This window comes from Panthera pardus, unplaced genomic scaffold, assembly GCF_024362965.1.
Source record: "Panthera pardus isolate Hobbes unplaced genomic scaffold, ASM2436296v1 HiC_scaffold_6, whole genome shotgun sequence".
Taxonomy (NCBI): domain Eukaryota; kingdom Metazoa; phylum Chordata; class Mammalia; order Carnivora; family Felidae; genus Panthera; species Panthera pardus.
In genome coordinates this window covers 77,000,752-77,019,086 of record NW_026526991.1, presented here as the reverse complement: position 1 = coordinate 77,019,086, position 18,335 = coordinate 77,000,752, and the positions used below count along the sequence as shown (strand labels likewise).

The 18,335-nt window shown below is 37.2% G+C and overlaps 1 protein-coding gene across 5 annotated transcripts in view; it reads left to right on the top strand.

The window, feature by feature from the left end:
- BICD1 (BICD cargo adaptor 1) overlaps positions 1–18,335 on the top strand; it is a 252,161-nt gene that overhangs the window by 187,389 nt on the left and 46,437 nt on the right. For all 5 annotated transcript variants that reach the window (XM_019452404.2, XM_019452402.2, XM_019452400.2 and 2 more), the window contains exon 4: positions 5,395–5,820. In XM_019452404.2, the coding sequence (XP_019307949.2) occupies positions 5,395–5,820 (426 nt within the window). The remainder of the gene's footprint in view (positions 1–5,394; positions 5,821–18,335) is intronic.

The following is an 18,335-nucleotide window of genomic DNA, read 5'->3' as shown; positions in this document are numbered from 1 at the left end:
AGGCTCTGGACTGGGTTTTGCATGGTGGGGAGCTGGTTGGGATAGATTGAGTCTATGACATAATGGCTGTCATTTAGGAGACACAACAAAGCAAGGGTCCTGATGTGGGTCTCATCTTTTAGGAGCAAGTATTTCCCACAAGCAGCCAAGTTTTTTATCCCTCATCTCAGTATTGGTTAACATAGAGTTAACAGAAAAACTTGCCTGGTCCCAGTATTACCTACAGGGCAGGGAATTATGTTAGCTTCAATTTCTAGAGATGTACAGGTGGGGGGGGAGAAATAATAAGTTCTCTGTCCCTAATATCTCACATGCTAAGCTAAAGCACTCAATATTGGTTATCTAGCCTTTGAAACCCCTGTTTAAAATTAATAATTCAATCATACTTCTATTATGAAGAACATTTCCTCCAGGGATATATTTCTATATCAAGAAATAATATCATAAGAGACCTAGGGAATGTATTCAATTCAGTTTTATTTCATTTAACCAGTGTTTCAGGAATATCTTTCAGTAAGGTCATGTACTTTTTTAAGGACAAAAGATATGGTCACTGGCTTAAAGAATTTATAGTCCCAGTAGGGAAGGCAATAATAAACTCATAGCCATCCACATAATTGCATATTAAAGCTATGTGTTAGATTTGGCAATACAGGGCCGGTGCCGGGAGCCTATCCATCCAGCCTTCCTGATGCCACAGCCCGGGTGGTTGGTGGAAGGGCAACACACAGTGACCCTCTGAATGGGAAGCTACTGGTATCCCTCCTGTTACTCATCTTGGTCATCCCCATGGTCCAGTTGGCACTGATGATTCAAAATAAACCCATGGGGGGCAAACTTGGGAACATTTTCTGGGGATGACCCCCAGGAAAACTGGGAAAAACCATGAGAATCCGAAGATGGATAATGAAACCTTATATCCAGCTGGTGCCACCCCCACCTGCCCATCCCCTACCTAAAGGAAGGATAGCCCCCTATATTTCCCAGCCAAGGAGGGGGGCAAATGGATTAGAAACCCCCACTCCGGCAACAAAGGAATGTATCTATGGATACAAGTTACTCCAACCCCTAGGCCCACTTGGCCCCCAGGAGGCATTCCAGAGCATAGCTGGACCTGGTGGGTTAAGGTATAGAATGGTTCATTAGTTCCTAGGTATACATTGTCTCTCTGGGAGTGCATAAGCGTGGGTTCCCAGGGTCCTCTTGGCTCCCTCCCAGCCCCCCAGACCAAAGCGAATACTTTTGTTCCTTATGCTGCAAATGGTTCAAAGGAACAATTAAGAAGTCACGTCCCTGTAAATGTTCCACTTGAGGTGTTGAGAGCTAGATGACCTTTCATGAAAATAGCAAAGCAGATGCCTTATAAACTATAAATAAACGTAGATACATAATGAAAGTAATATGAGGAAATTAATCAATAAGCAAAGGGCAGGAGGGAATGTTACAAAGAAATAACCATGAAGTTCCTTAATGGGTGATTACACAAAGGAACATTTTTAGAATTAGGTAATGCCGAGAAACATAGATGATGCACGCTACAAACAAATTGCTAACAAATATAATGCCACATTTGCCACAATAAAGCGGCCAGTCTAACACACTGCTGTTGTCTGTGTCCATTTGTCATCTCACGGACGCCATTCATCCTTCGGGAACCCATGGACCTACTGGGGCTGGACCCCGGCAGGCCAGATTAAGATTTTTAGAGTTCCTAAACTCTGAAAAGATTATGATACTTACCCCCAACCCTCTTGTAGTTAAAAATAAGAAAGTTACTAAGCTGTGAAGTTGCTATAAGAAATTGTACCAAAGTACTGATTTTTCTAATATTGACTACTTTGATATCTTTAAAAAATCAAACATCAATTTTTTAAGTGCCTTCTCATTCCTGTTTCTTGGTGCCTCTCCTTTGCTGGACCTCTCATCATGTAATGTGGCCTTATGGTAATGGCATCAGAAAAGAGGGATCTGTTTGCCTTTGGAGTTAGGATCAGATTTTTGACATGGGTCTTGAAAGATGAATAGGAGTTTTCCAGATGACGTCCTTTGCTGAGGCAGAGAAACATGAAACAGCTGGGTAAATATTAGGAGTATTTGAGTGAGAAGTAAGTAGAGTGAGTGAAGCTGCCCAGAGACAAAGAGATCAAGTCTTATACGAAGTGTACCATCAATTAAATAAGAATTAGAAACTAAAAAAATCTACAGTGTCTTCAAGTATAGCTCAGAAATCAGTAAACTTTGTCAATAAAGGGCCAGGCAGTAAATATGTTAGGTTTTGCAGGCCTAGTATATGTCTAACAGCGTCTCTTCCAACTACTCCACTCTGGTGTTGTAGCATGAAAATGGCCATAGACAAAATAGGTTGAATGTATTCTAATAAAACTTTATTTGTAAAAATAGATGGTGGGCTAGCTTTTGTCCAGAAGTCACAGTAATGTTTGACAGTCCCTGGCATAAGCTATCAGTTTAACAAGGATTACAGAATAAAAGGTCTACAATGCAAACTAGAGAAATGTCTGCATATGTAAAGCTATCATGTAATTTGGGAGCCGTCAGAGGATTGGTTGAAATACTAGGAAAGGTTAGCAAATGATAGGTATCCTGAGTTGTCCAGGGAAGGGAAAAGAGAAGGTCAAGAGGAAGATAACTTTACAGTATATAAGCAGGCCTAGAAGAAACCATGATATAAGGACACAGATTCTGTTATCCCAAGCAATTTCCATGATTTGAGTCTTTTGAATGATTCTGTCATGGACATGTGAAGTTCCAATGATCTTGTATAACGGTGAGTGCTGTTTGTCCAGCATTATCCATTATTCCTTTCTCCCAATGTATTACCCAGTTTTAACTGAGCAAAGGCTACCCAGAGGAAAGATATATTCTTATTCTTTCACCTCCCTTGTAAATAAGTTTCATATGACTAGTATTGCCCAATGGTATATGAGAAGTGATGAGCACCTTTTGGGACATGCGCTTAAAGGGAAGGGGTGAGGGGGCGCCTGGATGGCTCAGTCGGTTGAGCGTCTGACTTCGGCTCAGGCCATGATCTCACAGTCCGTGAGTTTGAGCCCCGCGTCGGGCTCTGTGCTGACAGCTCGGAGCCTGGAGCCTGTTTCAGATTCTGTGTCTCCCTCTCTCTGACCCTCCCCCGTTCATGCTCTGTCTCTCTCTGTCTCAAAAATAAACATTAAAAAAAAATTTAAAAAAAAAAAGGGAAGGGGTGTTCCCCTTACTTTGAGCCACTGCTTGAAACATGATCAAGGTGGCATACTGCCTTAGATCATATGGGCCAGAGTAGAAGACAGTGCAATAAGACAGAAGAAGACTGGTTCCTGGATGACCTTATGATGGAGCAGAGAGTCCTATTGGCCCTTGACTGACTACATCCATAGTGTTACATGAGACAGAGAAACAAACTTCTATCTAGACTAAATCATTCTTACTTAGGTCTCTGTTACATCAGCCAAACCTAAATCTGACCTAAACCTATAACAAAAATTGTTATCCTAACCTTTATGAGATAAGCCATTGCACTGAGATTATGTGAAGAACAGGGGTTGGAGGGTGGAATTAAAGATCCCCATCCTTTAATTTTTTTTAGTATTTCTTAAAATGGAAGTTTAATATAAACACTAAGATAAATGTAAAGCGAAACACATAGTTTATATTAGTATCTAATATAATGACTTTATTATATTACCTTCCTAGTTTATTTTTTCTTCCACAATAATTTATTCAGCAAACACTTGTTGAAGAGCAGAATTCTGTTGGAACATGATGGAAGAATATTGAATCACTGTGAGGGACGCCTAGGTGCATAACAAGTATTTCCTCCTTCTGAGGAAATTACCTCTGTGGAGGTAAAAGAGTTATTAAATTAAAAAGTGACGTGTGAAAGGGGAACCACAAGAGACTAGAGATAGAGAACAAACTGAGGGTTGATGGTGGGGAAGTGGGTAAGAGATGTGCTAGATGGGTAATGGGTACTAAGGAGGGCACTTGTGATGAACACTGGCTGTTGTAAGTGAAGGATCACTGAATTCTACCTCTGAAATCAGTATTGCACTGTATGTTAACTGATGTGGGAAGGAAATGGCAGGTAGAACTAAATTTCCTTATAACCTGCAGCCCACTGACAAATACTTGAGGCAGGCAGAGTAAAATGTTTCTCCAGGAACTCCCTGCTGTCTTAATGCTAATGATTTACTAGAGGGAAAATCTATCTTAGCTTGACAATAGCTAGGCCTCCAGTATCCTGTGAGTCTTCTTTAGCATATGAAAATCTCTTTGGAACCTTCCTCTGGACTTTATCTCCCCCAACTCCCAAATATATGACCAGTCTCTTCACAGGGTCTGGGGCAGCTCTTCCTGCTCATGGGTCCTGTCCCCGTGCTTTAATAAAGTCACCATTTTTGCACCAAAGACGTCTCAAGAATTCTTTCTTGGTCGTGGGCTCTGGATCCCACCCTCACCCCAAAAACTTCATCATTAGCTAAAATTTAAATTCAAAACAAAAGAAAACAAACAAAGTGGCATGTCGATTTAGAGTAGGGATCTCTTTCACTTGTGGGCATTCATGGCCAAGAGAGTGTTTAAGCAGGCAATTTGATTCTAATTCAAAAGAATATTACATTGATAACTATATATATATATATTTGTTATTAGATAATCAGTACCGCTATTCCAGATTCTATCTGTAAGCACATAAAATTGTTCTTTGTTTTGTTTTACTCTCACACATATTTTCTTGAGATTAAATTCTTATTGTGATATTTTAGCTAATTTATCTGAGTATAAAAATTTCCTTATCATTAATAATTGAATAAAACAAAATAATAGTGATGATAAAATATTTTCTTGGTTGTAAATATTCTGATAAACTATGTTGTTTGTTTGTTTGTTTGTTTTAATTCCTGGGGTTTGTTTTTTTTTTTTAGGCAAACAATGCCCCCTTTTGGCCATTGGCTCCTATAAAAAGAAGTCATAAAAACAGACACCTTTTTCATCTCTGCTAAGAATTGAATTTATATATATAACTTAACATATATATATAGATTATATATCATGTTACATATATAAATTATATAATAATAATATGTTATAAATTATATAATTTACATACAAAGAACCTGTCCTGTGTTACCTTAAGAGTGTATATACTGTGTACTGAGATTTGAGATTTATTTTGTAAAGAAACAATTTATACTACGCAGTTTCTTTCTTTTATTTTGTTTTTAGTTAACGTACAATGTTATATTAGTCTACTTGCTATAATGTATGCCTGAAACTAACATTTTAATTTTTTAAATAATTAGGTCTACTAGAATGGTTAATGGCAGTGTTGTAAGACCCAAATTTTAGTTTTATGAATCTTCTTTGTCATATCTAATTCAGGTTGAATACGAAGGCCTAAAGCATGAGATTAAGCGATTTGAGGAAGAAACCGTGCTGCTCAACAGCCAGCTGGAAGATGCCATCCGGTTGAAAGAGATCGCAGAGCACCAGCTGGAAGAAGCCCTTGAGACCTTAAAAAACGAGAGGGAACAAAAGAACATCCTGCGGAAGGAGCTCTCCCAGTATATCACCCTCAATGACAACCATCTTAGCATCTCTGTCGATGGACTCAAGTTTGCAGAGGATGCGGGTGAACCGAACAATGACGACAAAATGAATGGGCATATCCACGGGCCCCTTGTGAAACTCAATGGAGACTATCGGACTCCCACTTTAAGGAAAGGAGAGTCTCTACACCCCGTTTCTGACTTATTCAGCGAGCTGAACATTTCAGAAATACAGAAGTTAAAGCAGCAACTTATGCAGGTAAAATCTCTTCTGTTACTGTGAACTTCTTGCAGGCTGCACGGAGCCTGTTTTGTGATATCTTCTTCTCACATTTTTACCTCTAGCTTATTTTTTGAAATATTGCTTCTTCACCTGGCAACCTTGAAAGTATAGTATTTTAGAAGGACACAACCGAAGAGGTGTTGAAAAGAAATCTCTCATTTGCCTGGCTTTAGGAAATATATCTTAGAGCCACAAAGTGGATTATGATCAGGTGTGAAGGGAGAGAAGCCTCTTGATGCGTTTCTAACAGAAGAATTCAAAAGCTTTATATATGAGTGATCTGACTTTTCCACCACAAACAACTGTAGTGTTAAAGAATAACGATACACTTCACAGGAATACTTTAAGCTTTTTTTTATTTATTTATTTTTTAATGTTTATTTATTTCTGAGACAGAGAGAGACAGAGCATGAGTGGGGGAGGGGCAGAGAGCGAGCTAGACACAGAATCAGAAGCAGGCTCCAGACTCTGAGCTGTGAGCACAGAGCTTGACACGGGGCTCAAACTCACAAACCGTCAGATCATGACCTGAGCCGAAGTCAGTCGCTGAACCGACTGAGCCACCCAGGCGCCCCGAAGCTTTTAAAAGACATGAAGGACTTTCAGTCTACAAATTAGCCAGGATATCATATGATTCAAAATACAGAGCAGGTATAAATCTGAAACCAAGGAGTTCTTATTGCAACATGAGCTAGGCCTTAAATTTTTAGCATCTTCAAATTCAAATATCTTGTGAAGAGTCCTGCCTTTTAAGTTTATCTCACTGTGAAATGGCTTTTCTAGTTTAGATACTGCCTCCCTGCCATACCTTAATCTAGTGCTAATGGGAATCTCGTCTGAAGCATGGCACTGCCACCAACACCATCATCTGAGGGCTTCTTTGTAGTACACATTCTTGGGCTCCATGCAAATCTTCTGAACCAGGAATCTGGTTCAACAGGCTTGTCAGGTGATTAACTCTTTGGTCTGTTACCCACCCCCTCACCCCCCAAGTTTCTCTGCATACAGCTGGTTAGAGGCCATCAGGACTGTGCAGTCATTTATTTCCATGGTAAACAGGGATTATAATGTTCTGCCTCTACAGAAGTGATGGCTAAAAAGTGAAATTAGCAGAAATAAATAAAAATCTGGAGACCGAGTGAAGTTAATTTTATAGGTTTATTGTTAATATTACATCACGAGTTAACACATTGTGCACTTTACCTGCCCTGTGCTCTTGGCTACTAGCAAAGAATTCGTTTTCACAATGTTTAACTGAAATCAAGAGGGCATGGCCATTGGAAGAAAATGAATATATATAGACTTTTATCTGACTGCAAAGTTCAGTTCTGTATAGGTAATATTTTTTTATGTCTTTTTGCTCAGTTCACACTAATACAACTAGATTGATAGCAAACATATTTTAAATTTGTATGTGACAGATAATAAAAGAATTCATGCCCCCAAATTAAATAGAATTAATATAAAAATTTTCTTAAACTATCACGTTGGTGGCTTTAGGATAAAAAGTTAGCATGCTGAGACTTTTGTTTCTTCTTATTAGGGTGGCAGTGTAGATTAGGAAGAGGGGCTTTTCTGCATAAAACAGCACAACAGTTTTCAACTAGGTCGGCCCTTGGGCTGCAAACTCAGGGCTGCTCTCACATTTAATCCTGTATGTCATCTGAAATAATAGAAAATTCTGAAAGAAATGAGTCGTGTAACAAAAAGAATGGTGGAGACAAGTTCTCAGCAAGGCAGCGATTCCGGGTTGGAATGTCATTTGCACTGGGGTGGGATGATTCCTCCTTGTCTGTGACTGGTGAGCTACCAGAGGTTTAGCGTCTCTGGTCCCAACCCATTAAGTGCCGGTTACATCTCCTCAGGCAATGAGATGATGAAATGCCCCACCCGTTTCAAATGCTCCAAGGGTCAACTGCTAGTTGAGAATCCTCCTATAGAGAGACAGCACTTTACTCTCCCATAAAATGGGGATACAGACTACCTTCTCCATTAGAGTGGCATGGTTTATGAGTTAATGTGTGTAGAGTGCCTCGTAAACACTCCATAATTGTGAACTGTTATTACTACTTCAACTCCATAGTGCCTTGAGCACTCTCTTTAGCTTTTATTAGTATTATTAACTTACTGTTGGACAGTTGGCTCCGGGAGAGTCATCTCAGAAGGGACTAATGTGCTCATTGGTAAGAATACAGGAAGGTAACAGTGAAGTGTCAGCGTGAGGTCTGAAAAGGGATGTTCATTTAGCAGAAAGTTAGGGAGAGAAAGACTTGGCCGGGTAACCCTTCCCTCAGTACAGCAGACAACAGTGTACCAGGGTTTAATTAATGTTGACAGTTTGTCAAGATATAAAGAGGCACAGGCACAGCCTTATGTTCCAAAGTTAGCCCCGCATTTAGTTGTGGAAACCAGGCTCAACACAGGAATGGGGGGCTTACAGCTTCCAGTCTCACAGCAACAACACTAACATCTAATTATGGTTTAGACAAAGTCACTGTCTTTTGGTAAGCAACATTTTTTTTTAAATTTTTTTTAATGTTTATTTATTTTTGAGAGAGACAGAGACAGAATGTGAGTAGGTTAGGGGCAGAGAGAGAGACACACACAGAATCCTAAGCAGGCTCCAGGCTCTGAGCTGTCAGCCCAGAGCCTGACATGGGGCTCGAACTCACAAGCTATGAGATCATGACCTGAGCTGAAGTCAGACGCTCAACCGACTGAGCCACCCAGGCGCCCCAAGTAAGCAACATTTTTTAAAAAGCGCACTAACTGGGGCGCCTGGGTGGCTCAGTCGGTTAAGCGGCCGATTTCGACTCAGGTCATGATCTCGCGGTCCGTGAGTTCGAGCCCCGCGTCGGGCTCTGTGCTGACAGCTCGGAGCCTGGAGCCTGCTTCCAATTCTGTGTCTCCCTCTCTCTCACCCTCCCCTGTTCATGCTCTGTCTCTCCCTGTCTCAAAAATAAATAAAACGTTAAAAAAAAAATTTTAAAAACACATTAACTTTTTCTAAGAATGTATTTCGTTTAAACTGTTGAGTACAAGTATATCGGAATGTATCTTTTCATGCATAATTTATAATCGGATAGGTTTTCCTTAGCTGTGAATCCCCCTTGGGTTTAATTTGTATAAATAAGCAAATTATAAAAACATTACAGGATACATTACCGAAAAGTAATTGCAGTTGTCTTTGATGTTAATGAGGCTTGAAAATAATATGACAGTTCTGATACACAGCAGTACTCTTAATGCACCTTGCAGCATATCCTGTGTGTCAGCACCACTGTCTGGACATCCCAAGGAGCAAGCAATCAGATGTACTTTACGTGTGACTATCTGAAATGCTTGGAGCCAAATGTGTTGAATGAAATGTTCAGAATGTAGAAAGGTAATATACAGCATATACTATATATTTTGCGACATCCCTAATGAGATCAGGTGCAGCAGTGAATGATCAAATACTATTAACATTTTTTTTTAATGTTTATTTATTTTTGAGACAGAGAGAGACAGAGCATGAACAGGGGAGGGTCAGAGAGAGAGGGAGACACAGAATCGGAAGCAGGCTCCAGGCTCCGAGCTGTCAGCACAGAGCCTGACGCAGGGCTCGAACTCACAGACCGTGAGATCATGACCTGAGCCGAAGTCAGACGCTTAACCGACTGAGCCACCCAGGCGCCCCACTATTAACATTTTTGTAGTGAAACATGTGACTGTTCACTCTAAGAGGAGAAAATGAGGACCAGAAAAAGCCTTTCATCAGGCAGGTGTAATTTTGCTGCTTGAGGAGTCTAGGGCTGTCTGAATATCACTACCCAGTGAGTTATGATACAACTTTTGTTTAAAGCCACTTGCGATTTTGAAATTATGGCTGTCGTGGGGCATTACAGCTGCCATACTTACCGTTCAGGCAGTTCTCAGTCTTGTGTACCTCAGCTTCTAACATCAGAATACTTTGGATATCCCAGCTTGTATTTTCATAATTCACTTGTCTCTTAGGATTTCTTTTGGCCAGGGTCCAAAGTACCGCATCTGAGAGAAAGTTGTGCACCTTCAAATTGAACACCTGTGCTTAGTTAATGTTGACAGTTTGTGGAGACATAGAGAGGCACAGGCAGGGATCTGACACCCTGTACCAGGGAATATGCAGCTTTTAAATTATTCTTCCTGAGAATTAAAGAAACCTTTTGTAAACAGCATACCCAGGTCAAAGCCTATTGGCCTATTCTTATCTTACAAGTTTCCATCTATGCATGTTAATTATGTTTTCCCATCTATGGGTATTTATTTGCCTTGGTTCTGAAAAGAAAAAAAATCTGTTTTTGCCTTGGGTATCAGGAATGATGGGTGAGTTGTTTTACTTCTCTGAGACACATCTATAAAAGGAAGGTAATAAATTAGCCCCATCAGTAGTCTCTAGGCCTTTGTTAGAATTAGGGAAAAAAAAAAAAAAAAAAAAAAAAAATAGGTCCATTTCTAAAGAGGTCATACTGCCATCTGCTGGGAAATGGCAATAATTAATATGAAAATCTAGGACAACTACAATTTAAATAGTGTCTCTGACAGTTGTATTGCCCTCAAGACTCGGTTATTTAAAACAGATTAAACAGCTTACCCTTGAACAACATGGTTTGAATTGCATGGGTCCACTTACACACAGATTTTTTTTTGTAAATACAATACAGTACTGTAAAGGTGTCCCTTCCCTGTGATTTTCTTAGTAACTTTTTTTCTCTAGCTTCCTTTATTATAAAAAAAACTAGTGTATAACACAAATAACATATAAAATATGTATTAATTGACTTTATGTTATTGGTAAGGCTTCCAATCAAACAGTGCTGCGTTGTTCAAGGGCCAACTGTAATTGATATTTTCCAGTGCTGGTCAGGTAACTTAATTAGTTTTATTAGAATGAAAATAAGTAGATCCTGTCTGAGGAAACTAAATTTCTTAATCTATTTAAAGGAGTCTCTATGCTTATGCTAATATTTTTGCCTTCAATAAATAGCCTCTGTCTAACATCACATTGTAGAGAGTTTTCTCCTTGGTCAAACTAAGGGGAAAACTTTTGGATTTTTTTCTTTCAGTATCACACTAGCTATATTTTACATTTAATGTGACAAAACAACAATGTTTCTATGAAACTGAAACTGATATTTTGTTGTATCCTCATGGTTGTGAAAGAATAAAGATTCATATTATATTTAATCCACTCTATTAAAAACAATTTTAGTTTTTCCTATAATAATGGTAAGTGGTCAATTTGCTATATGTCCCATAAGAGTTCAGAGCAGTTTATATATATTTGATTAATTGGTTGGTGTTTGCAACAACTGTATGGGGTAGATAGTATTATTATCTTCATTTTACAGATAGGGAAACTGAAGCACAGATGTTTTTGTCACCAAAATCAAATCAAATCAAATATTATATGTGCTTAAAAAGACTTACAGAATATTTATGGGGAGAAATTAATTATAAGAAGATGCTCTGTGTTTTTTAAAACTTAAAGTGACATATACAGTTTCCTAGGACAAAGTTGACAACTCATTAAATGATTACAGACTTTATAATTAAAGATTACCTTTAATATAAGCTTTATAAGCAAATGAATTTCTCAGAAGCCTTACTTTTCCTGCCATATATCAAAACATAAAAGGGCATCTATTATCACAACAGCAAGGGAGTCTATGTCATTTTTTAAGAACTTTCTGGAGATATAATTCACGTAAAATACATCCACCCAGCTAAAGGGTATAATTCATTGTTTTTTAGTGTATTTACAGAGTTGTGCAACCATCACCACGGTCAATTTTAGAGTATTTTCATCACACCAAAAATAAACCATGTACTCATTAACCACTCCAGCCCTGAGCAACCACTAATCTATTTTCTGTCTTTATAGATTTGTCTATTCTAGACATTTGATGTACGTGGAATCATACAACAGGTGGCCTTTCATGACTGAGTTTTTCTTTTTTCTTTTTCAATGTTTATTTATTTTAGAGAGAGAGCATGAGCAGGGGAGGTGCAGGAAGGGGGGGGACAGAGGATCCTAAGTGGGCTCCATGCTGACAGCAGAGCCCAATGCTGGGCTCAAACTCACAAACCATGAGATCATGACCTGAACTGAAGTTGAACCCTCAACAGACTGAGCCACCCAGGCGCCCTATGACTGGCTTTTTCCATTTAGCATAACATGTTTGAGGTTCATGTATGTTATAACATATATTAGTATTTCATTCTCTTTTCTTGGCAAGTAATATTCCATTATTTGGATATACTGCATTCTATTTATCCATTTACCAGTGATGAACATTTGAATTGTTTCCACTTTTTGACTGTTATGAATAATGGCATGAACATTTGTGTACAAGTTTTTGCGTGCACATATGTTTTAATTCTCTCCAGTATATGCTTAGGAATGGAATTGCGTGGTCCTTTGGCAACTCTGTTCCTCCAGTTGATATTTTACTAGATTGAACTTTTTCATAGTTCTTGTTTGTCAGGGAACAGATATGCATTGCCAGAATAGTTTTACTTCAAGCAGAGAAGAATAAATTATTTATTTCTGATTTCTATTTGTGTATGTCAGTCCTAGGTATACCATTACAAGAATCACACTATCCATTCAAATTGAGAGTCAGTTGACCAGGATAAAGACTTTATGAAAATGAATAACATATAGGGGTACCTGGGTGGCTCAGTCTGTTAAGCATCCAACTTCAGCTCAGGTCCTGATATCACAGTTTGTGGGTTCAAGCTTTGTGTTAGACTCTGTGCTGACAGCTTGGAGCTTGGAGCCTGCTTTGGATTCTGTGTCCCCCTCTCTCTCTGCTCTTCCCCTGCTCACACGTTCTCTCTCTCTCTCTCTCTCTCTCTCTCTCTCTCAAGAAGGAAGAAAAGAAAGAGAAAGAAAATTAATGGCATATAAGCAGCTTTGATTTCTTTTCTTATAAAAGTCCTTTGAATGTGCAAATTCTGACTATATTTTCTTTTGTTCTTCCACAAAAGAGCTATCAGTACTCAATACATATAAATGTGTTCATTTAAAAGATAAACATACAGTGAAATTAAAAAAATTTCTATGGGAGGGACACGTGGCTCAGTCAGTCAGTAAAGGATGCAACTCTTGATCTCAGGGTCATGGGTTTGAGTCCCACATTAGTGGTAGAGATTACTTAAAAAATTTTTTATGGGACATAATGACAATAATAATAATAGTTAACATATATGGTATACTTATACTGGATTAAAGAGTTCACAAATTCTGCATTCAAGTTTTCTGGCAAAACAACCCGCCCTACCATAAAAAATAAAATACTCAGTTCCAGATAGAAGATGAAGATTATAGAAGATGAAGATTTTAGTCACTATGGAAGATGCTAATTAACAGAGCAAGTCTCCCTTGGATAAGTTCTTCACCAATAGAGATTAAAATAGTACCCTTAAAATGAATAGTAATTTTAATCTTTGAAATGCTTTACATGTCTTAGTTTGTGCACTGCTTCTGAAATCCAAATATAATTTAAGGTACTCTAAACCTCAATAGCTAAGCGAAAATATCATGCTGAAGTTGTATAAAATTATCCACAATTTAGTTATCATTGGAGGGGGAACAGACCAACCATAACTGTCTGGAAAAAATGTGTGTGTGTGTGTGTGTGTGTGTGTGTGTGTGTGTGTGCGTGTGTGTAAATTTTGATATCATTCTCTGTTCAAGTGATTCCACCAGAAATATACTGAGTGTGATAATTAATACTGTATGTGGAAAATACAGACATGAAAGAGACAATGTCCTATTTGATATTTTCTGGAGAGACTATCATGAAGAACCTGACAGATTTACCTTGTAGCCTTAGAAAATGTTATTTGTAAATCAGAATTGGCAGAGTACAGATTGAAATTCTCCTAATGGTATCACCTCATTTATTATAACACTGTTTACTCTAAAAACAAGGTTGAGACATATTTAGTGCCTTTTGTTCTGGTCCAATTTTTATTTTATTCAAAGGCTTTTTGGAAACAGCTTTGTCTGTTGTAATCATATATACTAATCAAATGATGTTTAGGTTTTTCAGAGTAAATACACTTAGTTTTCAAGAGAAAAAAAATTCCTAAAATAATACATTTTCATTGATATTATCTACAATATCAATAATAGAATATTTAGAAGATTTTCTGTCTCCCTTATCAAAAATTCAACTGACTTGGCTTTTCATCAAGTACATTACATAATTACCTGCATTTTTCATTTAAAATTATTGCCCAATAGTCTGGATAAGTCCATTCATCTTCGGCTATGGTGATACAGTTTGTTATATCTAATGAAACCCAACCAGGATTTGTATTGAAATATGTCTTGACTTTGAAATGAAATAGTTGCTTTTGCAAATACAGATACAAATCTGTGAAACAAAGGCATTTGCCGTGTAGAAATATTTTGGTCATGGGAATGACCAGTTACCCAAATGTTAACAATGGCTAACATTAGAATACCTGGAGCATTAAATTCACTATCGTACTCAATCATCCTTTTGTAAGTTAAGAAACTTGCCCAGAGTCATAGAGTTAGGTAAATGTTGGTGCCAAGATTAGAGTCGAATTCTCTGATACTACAGCCTAGTTGGGTTTTTTTTTTTTAACCTGTAATACTATTCTTTTGGAATATTTTGGTTTCTATAGCCATAATATGTACCTTGTGGATTGTGTTCCAGATATGGGCAAGCACTATGTCATAAAATCAAAGCTATGACTTAGAAGGCTCCAATAATAAGATAACATAACTGTATTTTTAATTCTAATTTCATGACTGTACTATACATTTGATCTTAGACAAAAGGCCGAGAAACGATGAGTGTACTATACAGGCAGTCCTTGTTTTGCATGATATTGATGGGTCATAAATGATTGTGTAAACTGAAACCATGCAAAACAAACTCATAATTAATGGAGAAAATTCAATTGTACTATGATCTTTTTTCTTTCTCTCTCTCTTTTTTGTTTTGAAGTAAGGTCTATGCTCAATGTGGGGCTTGAACTCATGACTCCAAGATCAAGAGTCACATGCTCTACCAACTGAGCCAGCCAGGTGCTCTTTGTTTTGTGATCTTTAAAAATTTTTTATCAGAACATTCAAAACTCCCTTATTGTTGGTTATAAATATATAAAGAATTGAAAAAATAGTAAAACTACTTAGTACACTGTAATCCAAAAATTAGAAACATATTTAAAGTTTTCCTTGTAAAAAACTTATCTTTGAGATAAAAATTTAACCCTCCCCAAAATAAACTAGGGAAATTAAATTTATGTTTTATAGAATATTAAAGATATCCAAGCTTTTGAAACAGAAATTCGAACTGTGCCTCCTCCCCACCAAACACTTATCAAGAATAGTTTGATCTTGCCACCCTCTCATCACATAATTTATTATCGGAACAAGAATCTTTTCTATGCCTTGTTAAATTGTCATACTCATAAGTTTGGATCAGCTTTCAACGTTCTATCCTTTGCACTTTCAGTGTCTGAAAATATCTCTGAGAGTGCCTTTAGTGTGCCCATGTCATTTCCTCTAGAACCTTTTAATCCTTTTTGTAACAACTATTCTTTTGATTTATATCGATACCTCTCCATCACCAAATTGCCTTGGCTGCATATCTAAATTCCTTGAAATGGCATCAGGGTCAATATTCGCAAATTCAACCGTTTCTCCTGTAACTCCATTTATGTTTAATTCAGATTTCACTTCCAATGTGTCTCTCTTTGTTTCTTTGCTGCTTGTTCATTCCCTCCTTCCTTTTCTTTTTGTTTTTTCACTTTCCCTCCCTCCCTTTCTTCCTTTCTTTTCTTTCTTTCCATCTCTCTCCCTCCCTCCCTTCTTTTCTTTTCCTTTCTTCTCTTTCCTTTCTCTTCTTTCTTTCTTTCTTTCTTTCTTTCTTTCTTTCTTTCTTTCTTTCTTTCTTTCTTTCTTTCCCAATGCCCTCTTTGGACTATTTTTGTGAAACATCATGTGGGTTTATCACTGGAAGACGGTGAGACAACACAACTACACTTTGCTGTCTGTGAATGAACTGAATAACAGATATGCAGTGACCAATCACTGAAAGACTTTGGAAGAAGTAATGTAATTGTTCACTGGTCATGATGTTATTATGTAATGATTTTGTATATTGAAGCAGCAAAGTTTATACCTTACACATTGTTCACAGTTGATGTACCAGTCATCAAAATTCAAACTGTGTTTTGGGGGACTGGTGTTTTAACTAACGATGGTCACTGAAATTAATACATATTAGAACCTTAAGTGAAGACTCTCTATATATAATAATATGAAGGATATCAAGTATCACAAAGAATCATAAAAATATTACTCTACTGTATTACAAATTTATAGATAGCTATGGATCTCCTAAAATAATATGCTGATATAATATTAATTATAGTTTAATAATTGATATTATCATGTTATTATAATAATAATTTTATTTAACACCTAGGAATTTAGAAGTTTGGAGGGATATAATGTATGATTCAGGAAAATTTTAAAGTTCAAATTGATAAATTACTTTAGTTATAAAAATATTCAACATCAAGCTGTTATCTTTAAATAATATTTAAATATTTAAATAATAATATCAATATATTAGTAATATCAATATATTGATACTGTATTTATAGAACATATTATATTATGTATTATATTATTATGTTATATATTAGTATAATATCAAATATTAACAATATCAATATTTGCTTATTAAAAACACATTTATGTCATAATCACGTAAAAACTTTTAATTCATAATGATTACCTGAATGGAGGGAAGAAAATGTTCTTTTAAATATATATATTTAACACAAATATGTATTTAAATATATATATACTTTTTGTTTTTTAATTTTTTAGTGTTTATTCATGTTTGAGAGACACAGAGAGACATGACGCGTGAGGGGGGGGATAGAGAGAGAGAGGGAGACACAGAATCCGAAGCAGGCTCCAGGTTCTGAGCTGTCAGCACAGAGCCCAACATGGGACTCGAACTCACAAACCATGAGATCATGACCTGAGCTGAAGTCAGATGCTCAACCGACTGAGCTACCCAGGTGCCCTATATACTTTTAATATTTATTTGTTTTGAGAGAGAAAGAGAGCAGGGGGAGGGACAGAGACAGACGGAGAGAGAGAATCCAAATCAGGCTCCATGCTCAGCACAGAGGCTGATGTACGGCTTGAACCCACAAACTGTGAGATCATGACCTGAGCTGAAAGCAAGAGTTAGATGCTTAATTGACTGAGCCAGTGAGGCACCCCCAGGAAATGCTTTTTAAAATTCTCCAATTATAGGGTGCTTGGGTGGCTCAGTTGGCTAAGCATCTGCCTCTTGGTCTCAGCTCAGGTTTCTGGAGTTCGAACCCCACATTGTGCTGTGCTGACAGTATGGAGCCTGCTTCAGATTCTCTCTCCCTCGTTCTCTGCCACTCCACCCCTCTCAAAACAAATAAATAAACTTAAAAAATTCTCCTATTATAATTTCTTATAAACTTATGCTTTTTAAAAAAAAATTAACGTTTATTTATTTTTGAGACAGAGGGAGACAAAGAGACAGAGCACGAGTGGGGGAGGGGCAGAAAGAGAGGGAGACACAGAATCCGAAGCAGGCTCCAGGCCACAAGCTGTCAGCACAAAGCCCAACATGGGGCTTGAACTCACGAACTATGAGATCATGACCTGAGCACAAGTTGGATGCTTAACCGATTGTGCCACTTGGGTGCCTTTTTATAAACTTATGTTTAATGAGACAGTATTTTACATTGATATTAGAATTTTTTTAATATACAATAATACTACCTATGTAATAACAAAACTGTCATGTTAATCAAATATATTGCTAATTTTTAAAATTCCTGTTTGGACTGAAGGAATTGAAATGGTTTATAAATTGTTCTTTTAACCCTAAAACTCTATGTTTTTATATTAAAATCTATCAAATTTTGAGCATGTCTGTTTTGGAGATCAAATGCTTATTTTTTATTTTAAGGGGATGGTTAGTGTTCCCAGCATTATTTAGTAAGTTAAAGCCTTAGGTGTTAAATCTGATTTTTGGTTGAGCTCTCAGAAGGAAAGGATGATTCATAGGCGCCTTGAGACAGTCATTTATCCCACATGAACTTAGGAGCATATATTCTCCAAGGCTCTGAGAATAAAGACAGTGCTAAGTACCATCTCTTGAAGTCATGTTGTGTTTTCTGCAAGATGTTAAGATAAAAATAAGATTGTTTGGATAACATTCAGGTTTCATGAGTGTATGTGTATAATGCATGAGAATTTGGATGAGTAAATATGCATAGCATAATTCTTTTTAAATGATGTACTTTTAGACTGATTGACTTACCAGAACTGCTGAAATAAGAAAACACTCCAATTTAATTTGCAATAATGGAGACATTGGCTCTGCTGCAGTTATTTTAAATGTATACATGCCTGACTGTGAATG